This window comes from Carcharhinus amblyrhynchos, chromosome 6, assembly GCF_965287045.1.
Source record: "Carcharhinus amblyrhynchos chromosome 6, sCarAmb.v2.hapA, whole genome shotgun sequence".
Taxonomy (NCBI): Eukaryota; Metazoa; Chordata; class Chondrichthyes; order Carcharhiniformes; family Carcharhinidae; genus Carcharhinus; species Carcharhinus amblyrhynchos.
This window is the reverse complement of record NC_137329.1, coordinates 73,230,623-73,249,107: the sequence shown is the minus strand read 5'-3', so window position 1 is coordinate 73,249,107 and position 18,485 is coordinate 73,230,623. Positions and strand designations below refer to the sequence as shown.

Genomic DNA, 18,485 nt, shown 5'->3' with positions numbered 1-18,485 from the left:
CCGTTGATTTGACAGGGGAATGTTCTCCACTATGCTTTTGTTTTGCTGACACTGAGGCAGAGATTATAGTCACACCAGTTCATCAGATTCTCTATCTCATTCCTGTATTCTATCTCGTCACTGTTTGAGATCCAACCCACTTCGGTGGTATCATCAGCAAGCTTGAAAATTGAGTTGGAAGATAGTTTGACCACACAATCACAGGTGTATAGAAAGCATAGTAGGAGTTGAGGAGTCTAACATAGGTGTCTTTGTTATCTACGTGTTCCAAGGTTGAGTGTTGGGCCAGGGAGATGGTGTCTGCCATGGACTGTTGTGGTGGTAGGCAAACTGTAATGGACCCAGGCAATTGGAAGGCTGGAATTGATTTGTGCCATGATAAACCTTTCAATGCACTTCATAAATGATGTATGTCAGAACTACAGGACAATTGTCATTAAGGCACACTACTTGGCTTTTCTTTAGTACCGAAATGTTGGTCGTCTTCTTGAAGCAGATAGGGACCTCAGATTGGTGTAAAGAGAGGTTGAAGATGTCTGCGAATACTCCGCCAATTGGTCCGTGCACATCTGAATGCTCGTCTGAGTACCCCATACAGGCGTATCGCTTTCTGTGGACTGACCTTTGAGAAGGCTGTTCTGACATCGGCAATGGTGACCTTAGATACAGATTCATCCGAGGCTTCCAGGGTGCAGGGTGAGCTCTCGCTGACTTCTTGCTCAAAACAAGCTTAGAATGCATTGAGCTAATTGGGGAGAAGTGCACTGGAGCTGGCGATTTTAAATGTCTTGATCTTCTGGTCTGTTATGTCTTGCAGACCTTGCCATAGTTGGCTGGGTCTGTGTGGCTAGCCTGGGACTCTAGCTTGGGCCAGAACTGTTTTTGGCATCTTTGATGGATCTTCTTAGATCATGTCAGGCTTTCTTATATAAATCAGGGTCACCTGACTTGAACACCTCAGACCTAGACTTTGGCAAGCAGTGGATATCTCTGTTCATCCACGGTTTCTGGTTGGAAAACAGGCGGATTTGCTTCTTTGGCACACAAACTTCTGTACACATTAATGAGTTACTATAGTGGCGTACTCATTCAGCTGGCCAGTCTACTTACTCTCAGCAGCCCTATTTGAGATCATCCGATTCCTCAGGCCAACATTGCACAGCTTTCTTTGATGGATTCTCCTGCTTCAGTCTTTGCAAGAGCACAGCCTCGAGGTCTGATTTGTCGAAGTGTGGGCGAGCAATAGAGCGGTAGGCATGTTTGATATGTGTCGCAGTGGTCTAGGATGTTTGGGCCTCCAGTGGAATAGAATGCATGTTGGTGGTAACTTGGTACTTCACTCTTGAGCTTGGCCTTGATTGAAGTCCCCAGCCACAATGAACAAGGCTTCGGGATGTTTCGTCTCAAGGCTGTTTGTGGCAATGTATATTTCACCCAGCGTGATCTTCATGTCTGCATGGGGTGGGATGTAAACTGCCATCAGGATAACGGAGGTAAACTCCCATAGTAGGGCAGCATTTTAGCGTCAGGTGTTTGAGGTCTGGGGAGCAGAAATTCGCCAGTGTTGCTACATCTAGTCACAGTGAGATGTTGATTAGGAAGCAGACCCCACCTCCCCTAGCCTTGTCCAAGGCCACTGTCTGGTCTGTTTGGCGGTTCGAGAAGGCCTTTGGTTGCAGGGTACAGGCCGGTGAAGGAGTGAGTTATGTTTCTTTGTAACAGAGTACACAGTAGTCCCACAGTTCTCTTTTAAAAGTGAGCCTGGCTTTAAGTTTGTCTAACTTGTTTTCCAGAGATTGGACATATGCCAGGAGTACTTCAACAATGGCTGTCACATTGCAAAAAGGGCAGGAAATATATTCTGAAAGGAAAAATTTCAATGAAAATTTGGAGATCCAAAATTGACTAATGTTACACCAAGTGCAACATTATGGTGATCTGTATTGTACAAGTGACCCAGTGTACCCTTGCCTGCAGGAGAAGATGCTTCATAAAATTGTGGGATTAGGTTCTCTCCTTCATGCTACCCCACCATTAAAATTATTCTGGGCATCTCCAGCTGCAAAAGTATTAAGAGAGTGTAGAAAGATGAAGCACTGCTTCTGTCAGTGACTACATGCATTGCAAACTAGTATGATTTCCTGCCCAAAAAAAAATCAGGTCTGGAAATCATCAGTGGATTGATGTTGAAAAAACTGAGTGCATCTCAGTTATGACCAATACTGCTATTAGAATGACATGTAACAACAGCTGTCTAATGAACCAAACTGAGTTAGCATCATACATAACGTAATGCAGCTCAGCTGACCCATGCTCTGGAGGTTGGGTGAGGGGTGGGGCTGTGGGGGGTGGTGGGGGCGTGTTCATTAAAGGACTTGAGGTTGAAAAGACAATTTAGTCAGTGTGCCTAAATGTTGAAGAGAAAATGGTGAAGCCAAAAAAAGAGAGTAAAATCTATTGTCTGGGTGGCTCTATAGTAAAAAGTCTGACAACACCAGGTTTTAGTCAGACTTTTTACTGTGTTTACGCCAGTCCAACGCCAGCATACCCACATCATGGCTCTACAGTGCCATTAATAACCTCTCCCACACTATCAAATCCATCAGTTTGTGAAAGGTTACCACTTCATGTTGGTCTATGAGCAAACTGCTTTTTCCAAAAAAAAGCACATGACTCCAGCTAAATAACCAGCAAGACAGCTGTGGAGATCAGTTATTTTGTTTACTGAAGTTGAAATTTTAACATTGCTGTTGTCAGGCTCTGAGCTCCTACTGTTTGGCTGAAAAACACCTGGTTTGGGAGAACTTTTGTCTGAACATGTTTTTATTTCAACTGTGTGTGTCTTGAGAACAAACTGTGAATGAGGATTGTGCCTCCCTCAATCTTCCTGCATTACCTTAAGTCCTAAGCAGGTATTCACGTTAAGCCAGAAAATTCTCATCTCAGTATAACATGTCAGTATTTGAAAGACTGTGAAGCTGCAACAGGTGATAGTTAACAAAGGCAGTGTTTTACTGAAGATCCTTTGGAATGCACTTCCAGACAACTACCATGGCCACTAATCTGTATTTGCACACAGGAATGCCAACTCACTGGCATCAAAACCTTTTCAAATATTATCCTTTTTCATAAAGTTCTCTCTTATGCCAACCTCTGCTGAGACTTTTTTTTAATCCTTTGTTTTTGGGTACGTGTGGGGGAATTTTAGAAAGGGTAATTCATTCCGAATTACATGTTAACCAGTTTTGCAATTTATTCTGAGTTTGTTGAAAGAGGCCTGGTTAATAAAGTCACTGTTATTCTGGATCTAGCAGCAACAACAGTAAACAATTGGCTATTTTGATGAGTGAATTAAGCATTTACACATATGATTTAGTGTGGCTAACGAACTTGTGCACTCCTTTCATTGTCATAACACTGATGCATTATGATAATGAAAGGAGTTCTATTAATTTAACTGTATGGAGACTTGACTCCAAATGTCAGACAGGTCATCAAGCACATATGTTCAATCAGCAAGTCTCAACCAGCCAAGCTAATTCACACTAATATGTTTGAATATTAAACTGTTTACCCAATACAAAGAAAGTATCACGTAAGATTTGACATGGCCAAACATTCTGTTAACAAATCCATATGTACTGACCCAATACTGAATTGTATTGTGCTGCCAAGACCACATATCCTTGAAATGAAATCTAAAATCAAGAGAATCTAGTGATACCCTTCATCTTCACTACTGGTAAACATTTTCTGCTGGAGCGATAACCTATGAATCTGAATTCACTCTATTTCAGAGCTTCTTACTGAAGTGCAGCAAAACCTCCCCTCACTTAGCCATATTGATCAGGAGGAGATCTCTAGTGAGATCGTCCTGAGCTGTGTAGAGTTGACTGACCTTGGATAAGGAAACAGCTGGTGTGTTACAAGGGGTCTCAGAATCCATAGGGGCTCAGGGAGGATTAATCAGGCAGAACCCTGCTGGTATCCAGAGCTCCAAGCTGGAAAGTGATCTTACACCAACTTTGAATCAGGATAGGATCATCCTTGGTGTTGGCATCCCAACTCCCCACGATCCTGAGGAATTAGTTATAACTTGCTGTCTCATCTCATACATACAGAATAGCCTGTTATGCAAGGTACCAGAGAAATTCTATGTGAAATCAGCTTATGAATAAGTCAATGGGCAGGATCTTGAGCCAGCATTCTCTGTCTGCAAGATCACTTTTGGGGGCTCAAAGTCCAGCGAAACCCAGAAATCGTAAATCTCAGGCAAGACCATGATTTCTGATTTTTGCCGTCCCTTGCCAATGATGTAATCAGTAGGAGTGAACATGATTTTTAATACATTTCAGTAACTTTGAACGTAATTAGATACTTCCCTCGCCAGATCTTCTCCCCCCACCCCTCACTAAATTTTCATACCTCGCCAGCATGACATCACATTGGCGAGATTAACAACAGGTTCATCCAGATGTGAACCTGATGTGGGGAATTCCCAGGGGTGTAAAGATCAGTAGTGCTCTGGGAAGAGCGGCATGGCCAGGCTGCATGACAAAGAGTGCGCGTCAGAGACGAGAGCGAGCGCGAAAGAGAGCGCGCTCGCTCTCGTCTCTGATGCGCACTCTTTGTAATGCAGCCTGGCCTTGCCGAGCGCAGAGGGAGGGCGAAAGAGAGCGAGCGCGGAGGGAGGGCGAAAGAGAGCGAGAACGCGAGCAGGAGGGAGGGAGAAAGACAGCAAGGGATGCAGTACAGAAGGGAGGCGGACAGCGAGGTGGGGGCTAGTGGGTGAATGGGGAGCTTGAGGGTGGGAAATAAAGAGCTACACAGTTGAACACAGCCAGCAATGGTGGTTCAATTAAAATTAGGGATGTGCAACAGAGGAGGACAGACATGTATTAGAACTGAGAGGCTTGCGGAGATTAGAGATTGGAATGAGCAAGGCTATGAAGGGATTTGAAAACAAGAATGAGAATTTAAAAATTTTTTTTGCTTAAATAGGGGTCAGTGTAGGTTGGTGAGCATGGGACAACGGTTGAATAGGACTTGGTGCGAGTAAGACAAATACAGCATAGCTTTGGATACCCACAAGTTACCTAAGTGCATAACAACGTCAAGTTTAAAAGGTAAAAAATAATGTACTCAGGGCTGGACAGCAGATATGAGGCCATAGGGGCAGTGACAGGCAAATAATATGGAGCTGAAAATTAAGCTCAGCTTGGGCTCAATACCACACCAAGGTTGCATACTGTTTGGTTCAGGCAAAGACAGATGACTAGAGAGAGGGATAAATTGACAAGATACACCATTTGTAGTAAGGGCCAAAGCTAATGATACCATTGTTTCCAATACTTAATTAATATTAATTAAGGAATTTTCTGCTCATCCAACACTACATAGTGGACAAGCACTGATAATTTATATATGGTAGAGCAGGGAAATGCAGAAAAAAAATCAAAGACAGCTGATGGATGGCCTTGATCTAAGTGACAATGAGGTCCAAGAGCTCCTTGAACTTGTTAAAGGCACAAATATCACTCATGGATCTAAACTTCCTGAAGTGATGAAATGTGACATGAATTACAAACCAAGAGAGGCAAGAAAGAGGGGCTTAAGATGACATTTTTCAGAGAAGAGAAGCTGAGGTTATTTTTGCATTCTCAGTTGATGCTGGAATATGGAGCAACTTCAGCAGATGAGAGCAGAAGAAATTGTTCTTGACCTGTTTCAACCTGGATCTGGCGGTGAATGACCAAACCAGTTGTCCCTAATGCCCATTCAGTCAGTGTCCATTGGACCTGAGTGGAAATGAGTCCCTAACTGGGAACTAATCAGGGTGAGAGAAAGGCATGATGCTGGCATAACTATCGCACCGAAGATGGAACTGAGGGTGTAGTTGAGCAAATCAATAGCTGTGGAAATGTGATGGTGAATGGAGAGCCAAATGCTAGGCAGTTGGGGTTTTTAAACTGCCATTCTAAGTGAAATGTGGAATAGCTTTTTCCAGGCATAATGACAAAACAAAAAAGAGTTAGAAGGAAGGAAGGAAGGTGTGGATGAGGATTAATATAGGTAATTGATAAGAGATGGTCTTAGCTGTGATGGATCAGATGGAAGTAGCAATGAGAAACAAGGCAGGAAGGCCAAAGTGGTAGCCATGAATACAGTTTGAGGAGTATGCGTGAAAAGAGAGAATGGGGGTGGGGGTGGGGAGAGAGAGAGAGAGAGGTGGGTATAGAAAGTCAGTGAACTTATAGGAAAGTGAGCTGATGAATTGAGATGGAGGTTGAAATTATGAAGGACGAAATGTTAGGGACTGAGGAAGGAAAGCAGTAAAGGGATTACGGTGGGAAAGTTTTAACAGCACTGAGTGGGGTAGAAAATAAGGATTTTCAATGGGAGGGGATGAATACTTGGTTTGCTCAAAAGGAGGACAAAGTGCCAAAAGAGGGAAGAGATTGACCAAGGTGTGAAGTGGTGATTAGAATTACACTAGGACCACCATGGGTCTGGCTGGGCAAATGCAACATACAAACCAAACTCACCACAGAAAGTTAAAGTTTGTCCACTTCAATCTAAGGGGTCTTTTAATGGGTGTTAAGTCTTCATTATTGCCAAACAACCTGGCATTGAAAATTATTACAAGTTATTACAATTAATTTACCTTTTAGTGGATATTTAAACAATGTAATTTTCATTTTTAAACTGTCTCTTTTCTTCTCTCTCAATTTTATCTTTATTTCCCTCTCTTTGTTTCCTGATTTGACATTCAACACAATGATAAGCTATACTGCCTAGTTCAGACTCTGTTCTGCTCATCAACAAAATTGCAATCCAATTACTTGAAGACATATACAGTTGCTGGTCCTGTTCACTCAGGTTTTGGAAGCCCTGTAGACCAGAGAATGCTGCATTGTTTCAATTTCACCTGTAGCAACATGCTGTGCAAAAAAGCATAATGAAAATTAAAACAGGCAAGTCTAACAAAATAGCATTCATCCACCGGTAAGCTCAGACTCATTTACCAGATAAACCATTTGAATGGTGTTGGTTGAGAGATAAATATTAGACAGGATACTGGGCTGGAAAGAATTATACTGCTGTTCTTTGAATTAGCGCCATGGGACCTTTAAAATTCAGAGGTTTTATGTGAAAACATCTCATCTAAAGATGGAACCTCCAACATTGGAATGCTCTTCAATGCTGCACTGAGTTGCCAGTCTTGATTTTATACCAGACTTTGGAAGGGGAAAATGCAGTGAATGTTCTGTATACAGATATGGCATCCATTATGTTGAACAGAACAAGTTTATATGAATTGAAATGAGCTAAAGAGAAGATCCTTTGTTCATGTTTGATAGGACCTTCAGGCACTGAAAGAAGCAGAATGTCTCACCTGAAGAATGCTATTTTCTTAGACAAGTCAAATCACTCTCACCTGAACAGTAAAGCCTTCTCTTTCTTTTCGCCTTCTGTGCACTTCAGCAAAGGCCATTGTCAATCCTTTTTCAATTCTCTGAGTGAAGTTACAAAACCTCACGTCAACATAACGAGGGACAAACTGCAGAACTGAAGCGAAAGGAGAGATATTAGCTAATGCAATTTTTGAAGACGACAGAATGTGTCACAAACATGTCATTAGTTTAGAATAACTGAAATAATTGAATTGCATTTTGGTAAATGAGATTCAGGAATTTCATAATTTTTTTTGGGATCACATTACATGATGCTGCCTGTTCCATATCAAGGAACAACTGTCTCTCCGTAAGTGAGATTGTCAGAATATCATCTTTTTCATTCAAAAACTTGCCATATTTTTGTAACAACTTTGTTATATTACAAATTCTCATCTTTACACTTGCAAAGAACATTTAAACACACTCCCTAATAGGCATGCTTTCTGGCATGGAGATGATGCCTGAGAATCATACAGCACAAAAAGAAGTCATTCAATTCATTGTGCCTATGTCGACTCTTTGAAAAAATGATCCAATTAGGCCACATCCCCTGATATTTATCCTTTTACAGTTTAAATCAAATCCCCTTTGTTAGAATTTAATTTGCTTCTGGTGCTCTTCTAGGCAATGCATTCCAAAGCATAATAAACTGCTGCACAATAAAAAGTTTTCCATCTCCGCTACTCTTTTGAGAATTACCTAGCATTGTTTCCTCCGGTTACTGGCCTTCCTGCCATTGGTTGAACATTTTTTTTCTTATTTGGTTTGTCAAAATCCTTCATAATTCCAAACACCTCATTTAAATCTCCTCTTGATCTTCTCTACTCTAGAGAACAATCCCTTATTTTCCTTTAATGGGATGTGAGTATCGATGGCAAGGCCAGCATTTGGCACTGACCTTCAATTCCCCATGAATACAGAGTACTGGGCTAATGGTAAGAAAGTTGGCACCCAAATTGGTAGGGTTGTTAAAAAGGCATACGGTGTGTTATCTTTTATTGATAGAGGGATTGAGTTTCGGAGCCATGAGGTCATGTTGCAGCTGTACAAAACTCTGGTGCGACCAGCACAGTTCTAGTCGCCACATTATAGGAAGGACGTGGAAGCATTGGAACGGGTGCAGAGGTTTACTAGGATGTTGCCTGGTATGGTGGGAAGGTCTTATGAGGAAAGGCTGAGGGTTTTGAGGCTGTTTTTGTTAGAGAGAAGAAGGTTGAGGTGACTTAATAGAGGCATATAAGATGATCAGAGGAATAAATAGGATGGACAGTGAAAGCCTTTTTCCTTGGATGGAAATGGCTAGCATAAGGGACATAGCTTTAAATTGAGGGGTGATAGAAACAGGACAGATGTCAGAAGTAGGTTCTTTATTCGGAGAGTAGCAAGAGCATGGAATGCCCTGCCCAAGAGTAGTGGACTCGCCAACATTAAAGGCATTTAAATGGTCATTGGATAAACATATGGATGATATTAGAATAGTGTAGGTTTGATGGGCTTTAGATTGGTCTCACAGGTCGGCGCAACACTGAGGGCCGAAGGGCCTGTACTGTGCTGTAACGTTCTATGTTCTATGAGTCACTTGCTGGGCATTTCACAGAGCAGTTAAGAGTCAATGGCATTGCTGAGAGTCTGGATTCACATATAGGCCAGACCAAACCAAATAAGGACAGCAGAATTCCTTCCGCTAAAGGGCATAGTGAACCAGATGGGTTATTACAACAATCAGTAACTGTTTCATGGTCACTATTATGGAGACTAACTTTCAATTCCAGATTTTTAAAAAAAACGTTAACTGAATTTAAATTTCACTAACTGCCATGTTGTGATTGAACTAGTCCCCAGATCATTGTTCTGGGCCTTTGGATTATGAGTCCAGTAATATTACCACTAGCCACTGCCTCACCAACTTTTCCAGACTGACCACATCATTGAAGTCTCTCATGGCTAGTACCATTCTAGTAAATCTCTTCTGCACCCTTACCAAGGCCTTCTTCCCTCAAGTTACACAAATATGTTTATAAGTTTTGATCTGGTATTGTTTTGTAATTTTTTTTCTGCAGTAAGAAACATTAATGTCTTCAACTAGAACGGAATGCCAGAGGAAAATAAAGAGGCCTCTTTAATCTAACTGTGCGGGAGGAACTAGAGGGCCAGTTAAGTGCAATGAGAGAATTTAGGAATCTAGTTTTAATTTAATATGAAAGAAGGCAAGAGAAGTGTAGGATACAAGAAAAGCAAAAAAAGATGGAACAGGAGAAGTGAGGGACATAAAAATAATGGATTATTGGCAAAAGGACAGAAAGCAAGCCAAAGAGTTTTTTTTCCTACAACTGTTTCAATGCTAGGAGTGTGGCAGGGAAAACGGATGAGCTTAGGGCCTTGATGTTTGTGAGGCAGTTAGATGTGGTGGCTGTAACGGAGACGTGGTTACGGGAAGGGCAGGACTGGCAGCTGAATGTTCCTGGGTACAAGTGTTTTAGGTGTGACAGAGGGGGGTTGAAGAGAGGTGGAGGGGTGGCACTGTTAGTAAAGGAAAACATCACAGTAGTGCAGAGGGAGGATGATATGGAAGAGACAGGGATTGAGTCACTGTGGGTGGAATTGAGGAATAAAAAGGGAGAGATTACATTGCTAGGGGTGTACTATAGGCCACCCAACAGCCCGAGGTCAGTGGAGGAAGGCATTTGCAGGAGCATTTTGGACAGGTGCAGGAAGAATAGAGTGGTTATAGTGGGTGACTTTAATCTTCCTGGAGTGAATTGGAGGGGGCCTAGAGCTGGGGGTACGGAGGGAGAGGAGTTTGTGAAATGTGTTTTGGAAGGGTCTCTAGAGCAGTATGTAACCAGCCCGACTAGGGGAGGGGCTATACTGGATTTAGTGTTGGGTAATGAGCCGGGGCAGGTGGGTGAGGTAGAGGTAGGCGAACATGTGGCTAACAGTGACCACAAGTCCGTCTACTTTAGGATAAAAATGGAAAGGGACGAGTGCCGGCCGAACGGGAGTGTGCTGAACTGGGGAAAGGCGAGCTATAGCAGGATTAGGAGGGAGCTGCAGGACACTGATTGGGAGGGACTATTAGCTGGCAAGTCCACAGTTGGCAAGTGGGAGGCTTTTAAGGGCAAAATGAAATGGTTGCAGGGGAGGTATGTTCCGGTTAAGCGGAAGGATGGAAAAGGTAGGATTAGAGAGCCGTGGATTACAGGGGGTATTGAAAACTTGGTCAGGAAGAAGAGGGAGGCGTACATTAGGTCGAAACGACTGGGTACGGAGAGTGCGCTGGAGGAATATAGAGAGAGTAGGAGGGAGCTAAAAAGGGGAATTAGAAGGGCGAAGAGAGGGCATGAAATGGCTTTGGCTGGTAGGATTAAGGAAAATCCAAAGGCATTTTATTCCTATATTAGGAGCAAGAGAGTAGTTAGAGGGAAAATTGGTCCTCTTAGGGACAAAAGTGGAGAGTTATGTATTGAGTCGGAGGGAATGGGGGAGCTCCTGAATGAATACTTTGCGTCGGTATTCACGAGGGAGAGGGGTTTGGAATCGTGCGGTCTCTTGGAGGGAGCTGAGGATCAGTTGCAGGAAATATCTATTACGAGGAAGTGCTAGGGCTTTTAGGTAGCGTAAGGACGGATAAAGCTCCGGGGCCTGATGGTATTTATCCCAGGCTGCTTAGGGAGGTGAAAGATGAAATTGCTGGGCCTCTGGCGCAAATCTTTGTCTCTTCTTTGGACACAGGTGAGGTCCCAGAGGACTGGAGGGTAGCAAATGTGGTACTGCTGTTCAAAAAAGGTAGTAGGGATAACCCTGGAAATTATAGACCGGTGAGTTTGACATCGGTGGTAGGGAAATTAATGGAAAAAATACTTAGGGTTAGGATGTATGAGCATTTGGAGCATTGCGATCTGATTAGGGATACGCAACATGGCTTTGTTAGAGGGAGGTCTTGCCTTACGAATCTGGTGGAATTCTTTGAGGAGGTGACAAAAACAGTTGACGATGGGAGAGCCGTTGATGTCATCTATATGGATTTCAGTAAGGCGTTTGACAAAGTCCCTCATGGTAGGCTGGTAGAAAAGGTTAAGGCACATGGGATACGAGGTCAGGTAGCTAGGTGGATTGAGAACTGGCTGGGTAATAGGAGACAGAGGGTAGTTGTGGAGGGGGCCTTGTCGGGCTGGAGGCCAGTGACCAGTGGTGTGCCACAGGGCTCAGTACTGGGACCTCTCCTCTTTGTAGTATACATAAATGACTTGGAAGAGAGAGTAGGTGGTGAGATCAGCAAGTTTGCTGATGACACCAAGATGGCAGGGTTGGCGGGTACTGAACTGGATCGTCAGGTGATACAACAGGGTTTCCCGTGCTGGGTTGTTCTTTGTTCTTTTTAACTGAACTCCAAACGCAGCTTTCCCCATCACACCATGCTGTGTCATGCCACCTATAATAACTACAATACAAAAGAACAGAAAAAAAAGCAGAGAAAATTTTTTAAAAAGAGACCAATAAATCATAGTATAAAGACAACAGGTATGCAAGAGAGGTCACACTGCATCAATTGTCAGAGTGCAAATTAAAAAATACTGAATTCAATTATTTTTTGCAGAAAATTTTACAAAGATCAAAACTACGAATGGGTGAGAAGGTGGGTAAAAGCTCAACTGAATGAGTACAGAAAGTTCTTATTCTCTGCCAACCAACCATTTTGTTACTTGACTCTAATTCTGTGAGGAGACATCAACACTAAATTTACCCAAAAGTGGTTTGCACTTTGTAGTTATTGTGCAACATGAAACAATGCATAGGATCAACCTTCCCTATCCGACTTGATAAACCTCATTTGTCAATTTTCAAAGACTGAAGTAACCAAATCTAATATTCAACCTCTGCTCAAACTACTTGTATAATGTTAAATAAGAACATAAGAACATAAAAGATAGGAGTAGGAGTAGACCATCTAGCCCTTCGAGCCTGCCCCGCCATTCAACAAGATCATGGCTGATCTGAAGTGGATCAGTTCCACTTTCCCGCTTTCTCCCCATAACCCTTAATTCCTTTGTTGATCAGAAATCTATCTACCCGTGACTTAAATATATTCAGCGAGGTAGCCTCCACCACTTCAATGGGCAGAGAATTCCAGAGACTCACCACCCTTTGAGTGAAGAAGTTCCACCTCAACTCTGATCTAAACTGCCGCCACCACCGTCCCCCCCTCTTTTTTTGAGGCTGTGCCCTCTAGTTCTGTTATCCTTTCTAGGCGGGAAGAATCTCTCTACCTCATGGAATGTGGAACTAGACAATGTAATGGGTCAAATTAATCATCTTGTCCTGTAAACCTTTGTAGTTTGAGGGATCAGCCTTGCTGCCCTTTTCCCTTAAAACTGCATTGTGTTGTTTCTTTACTTCCGTGATGCTGCACAGACAAAAACTTATTTTCAAGTGCCAGACAATGACAATCTCCAACTAAAAGAATATACTCATCTCTCCTTGACAGTCAATGGCATTACTATGCTGACTCCACTGTCGTGCACATCCTGGGGGTTACCACTGACCAGGAAATAAACAAGATCAGCCATGTAAATACTGTGGCTACAAGAGCACATTAGAGGCTGGTGAGTGATTCACCTCCTGATTCCCCAAAGTCTGTCTGCCACCTCCAAGGCACAAGTCAGGCATGTGATGGAATATTATCCACTTGCTTGGATGAGTACAGCATCAACAACACTTAAACAGCTTGACACTAACCAGGACAAAGCAGCCTGCTTGATTGCTACCTCATTCAACATTCACTCCATCCATCCATGACGTATTGTGGCAATAGCGGGTACCATCTACAAAATGCACTGTAGTAACCCATCAAGGATCCTTTGAAATAACCTTCCAAACCCCTCTTGTACCACCTAGAAGGACAGGGACAGCAGATGCATGGGAACACCACCATCTTCATGTTCCCCAACAAGCCACAAACCATACTGACTGAAATGACCTTCCCTTGCCATTGGGTCAAACTCCTGGAACTCCCTTCCAAACAGCACTGTACCACAGGGCTCTCCAGCACTTCAACAAGGTAGTTCAATAGCACATCCTCAGGGACAATAAATGCTGGCCTAGCCAGTGATGCCCGCATCACATGAAAAAATATTTCAAAGGCATATTACCTATTCCTATTAATGAAGTTCTTAAAAAAAACTTGTACTTTTTCCAAATTACATTTTGGCTGAAAGGAGAGACACGCATATTCCCAACAACACACTAATAGTACTTTTCATCACTCTACATAAAAGAAGAATTCCAAGGGCACACATTGTATCAGGATGCATAGAAGGGACAAATCACAGGAACTTGAAGCATAAACGCATATGAAAAATCATAGTTCGTGCCTCATGAAAAATATCAATGTTGGAACAAGATATGAAGCTGGCTCAACATTGAACAGTATAGTCCGAGCAAATCAAAAAAAGGCTTGAGTAACAACAAAAGGCTATTCCAAATAATCTTTCTTATTCAAGGCCTAACTAAGAACAGAAACGGATCAATGTTTACTCTTGCAGCTTACTCATTCTCAGTGTTTTACATTACAGCATCACACTCACTTTCATTATAGTCAGCAGAATTTAGCAGGTTCTAGTCTAAAGAAGGTAATTTGGCACCAGCACAATGACAACTTGGTTGTTGCTTGAAACGAGCTAATAGGAGATATGCCACAAAAAAATTCACGCCCCACAAAGCTTCACTGGAGGCCAATTAGTACACAGTTCCTGCCAAGGAGGATAGGAACCCAACATATTGCAAGCTACACAACTGCTAGTGAATGAAATTGGATCTACTTCAGGTGCCAAGTTCAGTGGATTATCCATTTTGCATTAATTATAGAATCGAAAATTCATAGAGTACAGAAGAGGTTAACACAGTAGTTAGCACCACTGCTTCACAGTACCAGAGACCTGGGTTCAATGCCGGCCTCGAGTCACTGTGTGGAGTTTGCACATTCCCCCTGTGTCTGTGTGGGTTTCCTCTGGTTGTTCCAATTCCCTCCACACTCCAAAGATGTGTGGGCTAGGTTGATTGGCCATAGTAAATTGCCCCTTACTGTCAGGGGGATTAGCAGGGCAAATACATGGGGTCATGGGGATAGGACCCTTGTGAGCGGGATTCCTGTTGGAGCAGGCTTGATGGGCTGAATGGCCTCCTTCTACACTGAAGGGATTCTATGAGGCCCTTCAGCCCAAGTCTGCACCAACAAAACTGCATTAAATTTACACGAATACCACTTTCCAGCACTTGGCCCATAGCCTTGAATTTCAAGTGCTTATCCATGTACATTTTAAAGGTTCTGAGGTTCCCTGCTTCTACTAGCCTCCCAGGCACTGCATTCTAGACTCCTGCCACCATCTGGGTGAAATTTCTTTTCCTCAAATCACTTAACCTCCTGCCCCTCACTTTAAAGTCCACCCTGTCCATACCTCAATCTCTTCCACCTCAATCAGGTACCACCCACCCCCCCCAACCCTCTTCTGCTCCAAAGAAAACTCCTCAATCCTATCCAACCTCTCTTTATAGCTCAAAAGCTCCTTCCAGGCAACATCATGGTGAATCTCCTCTGCACCCTTTCCACTGCAATCACATCCTTCCTATAGTGAGGCAACCAGACTTGCACACAGTTCTCCAGCTGTGGCCTAAAGTTCTGAACAGCTCCAACATAACCTCCCTGCTCTTAACTACCTTATTAACCTGCTCTGCCACCTTCAGGGATCTGTGGACAAGCACTCCCAGATCCCTCTATTCCTCTGAGCTTCTTCGTGTCCTGCTATTCATTGAGCAATGTCTTGTTACTTCCTCTGAAGTGTTAAATCCCAACTGCTAGATCATCCCATCTGACCAATCTATTTATGTCTTCCTGCAACCCAAGACCTTCATCCTCACTATTAACCACCCTGTCAATCTTCATATCATCTACAAACTTATCCCTTCACATTCTAATTTATATCCTATGTTATATATATATCACAAACAACAAGGCACCTGAAAATGATCCCTGTAGTACGTCACTGGACACTGCAGTCACAAAAACAGCCTTCTACCACAACCTTCTGTCTCCCACCATTTAGACAGTTTTAGATCTAACTTGTCAAGTTATCCTGGATTCCGTGTGCTTTTGCCTTCATTATCAGTCTTCCATGTCAAAGGCTTTGCTGACAAATCCATGCTGACTATCCCTGATCAAACTGCCTCTCCAAGTGGAGATTAATCCTCTCCTCCAGTCGTTTCCCTACCACAAATGTGAGACTCACTGATAATGCCTTGGTTCATCTCTGCCATCCTTCTTGAGGAGTGGAAACATATTAGCTGTCCTCCAATCCACTGGCATCTCTCCTGTGGTCAGACAGGAATTAAAAATTTGGTTAAGAGCCCCTGTCGCTTCCACCCTTGCCTCCCTTAGCAGTCTGGGATTCAATCATCTTTACCTGGGGATTCGCCCACTTTTAAGCCGCCAAAGCCTTCAACACTTCCTCACTCATGTCAAACTGTTCAAGAACCTCACAGTCCCTCTCCCCAAATTCTGTACTTACATGTTCCTTCCGACTGCAGACAAATGTGAAGTACTTGTTTAACACCTTACCAATGCCTTCCAGCTCTAAGTGCAGATTGCTCCCTTGGTCACGAATGGGCCCTATTTTCCCTGGTTATCCTCTTCCCTTTAATATCCTTAGAGGAAATTTTGAGATTTTCACTAATTCTACCCACACTGCTTTTACATGCCCTCTCTCTGCTCCATTTATTGCTTTCTTAAGTTCCCCCCCTAAACTTTCTATAGTCCACCAAAGCCCTTTGTATCTGCTAAAAGCCTCTATCATTTCTTATCCAGTTCTGAATATTCCCAATCATCTATGATTCTCTGAGCTTGTTGCTACTACATTTCACCTAAAGGGCGCATATTGGTCCTGTAATCTCCCCATTTCCTTTCTGAATGTGCCCCACTGCTCTGCTGTAGATTTTCCCACAAAAAGCTGTTCCCAGTCTACTTTGGGCAGATCCTGCCTTATTGTAATAAAATCTGTTTTTTTTCCAATTCAAAACCATTTTTTGCAGACCATCTTTTTCTTTTTCCAAAACAAAAACTTAAAATTGTATGATGTGGTCACTATCATTAAAATGCTCCCCCATTGATACCTTAAACACCTGTCTGGCTCTGTTCCCCAGAATTAGATCCAACATTGCACCATCCTTTCTTGAACCTTCTACATGTTGACAGAAATGCTCTTCTAAATACATTTCAAGAAATCTGTCCCTTCCAAACTCTTTATACTGTGACTACCCCAATTAATGTTGGGGAAGTTGAAATCCCTTAATATAATTACCTTATTATTATTATTCTTATACAGCTCAGTGAACTGTCTACATATCTACTCCCCTATTGCCCACTGAGTATTTAGGGACCTGTAATACACTCCCAAGCAATGTGATATCTCCCTTTTTATTTGTAAACTCTATCCACAAAACCTCATTTGAACCATTTCAAGACCCTTCCAAGATATCATCCCTACTGATTACAGTAGCTGACTCCTTAATTAATAACGCAGCAGTCACCTTCTCTTTTAAACCCTCCCCACTTTGCCTGAGAATCCTATTCCCGAGAATATTAAGTTGCCAGTCCTGTCCCTCCTTCAACCGCGTCTCTGTAGTGGCAACAATATCACAATTCCATGTGCCAACCCATATGCCCATAATTCAACAGTATTACTTATAATACTCCTAGCATTAGAGATCATCCAGCCTCACCTTACTCTCTTGGAACTCAACATGGCTGAACTCTTTGTCTTGGTTCCTTTGCTAACGCATGCCGTGTCATTATTGTACCAACACTGTGTCCCCTCCCCCTGCTGAACTACTTTTACTCCTCACAACAGCACCAGCAAACCCACCCACAAGAATATTGATCCCATTCTGGTTCAAGTGCAAACCATCCAACTTTAACACCAAAAATGATCCCAATGATGCAGAAGTATAAAACCTCCTGCAATTTTTGAGCCACACCCTATTCTCCCACTTCTGTGTTCACTATCACGTGGTGCCGGATGTAATCCGGAGATTACAACCATTGAGGTCCTGCTTTCTAATTTGTCTCTTAGATACCTGAATTCTTGGTGAAAGATCTAATTCTTTATTCTACCTATATCAATGGTATCAACATCAATCACAGCTTCTAACTCATCACCACTTCTAACCCTTCCCCTTTAGGATGCCCTGCAGCTGTTCAGTGACATTCCTGACCCTGGCTCCAGGGTGGTAACACAACATCCTGAAATCATGTCTGCAGCTGCAGAAACGCCTGTCTCTTCCTGTAACTAATGAATCCCCTATCATTATTGCTCTTTTTTCCTTGTTCCTCCTGCATAGTCAGGCCACTTGTGGTGCCAGGAGCGTGGCTCTAACTGCACACTCTTCAGGAATCAGTGCCCTCATCAGCTTCCAAAATGAAAAACCAAGTTAAGAGCAGGACTCCATGGAACTCCTGCACTACCTGCCTGTTTCTCTTAAACAGCTGAGTGGTCATCTTTCTTTCTTCCAGTCCCTTGAGCTGCAGTGTTCAAGTTTATTTGTTAGAGTCACAAGTAGGCTTACATTAACACTGCAATGAAGTTACTGTGAAAATCCCCTAGTTGCCACATTCCGGCGCCTGTTCGGGTACACTGAGGGAGAACTCAGCATGGCCAAGACACCTAACCAGGACCTCTTTCGAACTGTGGGAGGAAATCGGAGCACCAGGAGGAAACAGATGTCTGTGTGTCACACAGGGGATAACATGAAGACTCCACACAGACAGTGACCCAAGCCAGGAATTGAACCTGGGTCCCTGGCACTGTCAGGCAGCAATGCTAACCACTGTGACCACATCTCTAAATGTACTGTGTATACAAATGAAGTTCAAGAACAATTTTTTTGTATTTTGCCAATGCAATTGTCTGGACGAATTATACGCATAAGATGTATTAATTACACTTATGGGTTGATCAGGGTCACCCAAAATGAATTTGT

At 42.9% G+C, this 18,485-nt stretch overlaps 1 protein-coding gene across 4 annotated transcripts in view; it reads right to left on the bottom strand.

The window, feature by feature from the left end:
- The window catches only part of LOC145344002 (UPF0606 protein KIAA1549-like), a 267,713-nt gene that overhangs the window by 122,805 nt on the left and 126,423 nt on the right, over window positions 1-18,485 (bottom strand). For all 4 annotated transcript variants that reach the window (XM_080190645.1, XM_080190648.1, XM_080190646.1 and 1 more), the window contains one exon: window positions 7,439-7,569. In XM_080190645.1, coding sequence (XP_080046771.1) covers window positions 7,439-7,569 — 131 coding nt within the window. The remainder of the gene's footprint in view (window positions 1-7,438; window positions 7,570-18,485) is intronic.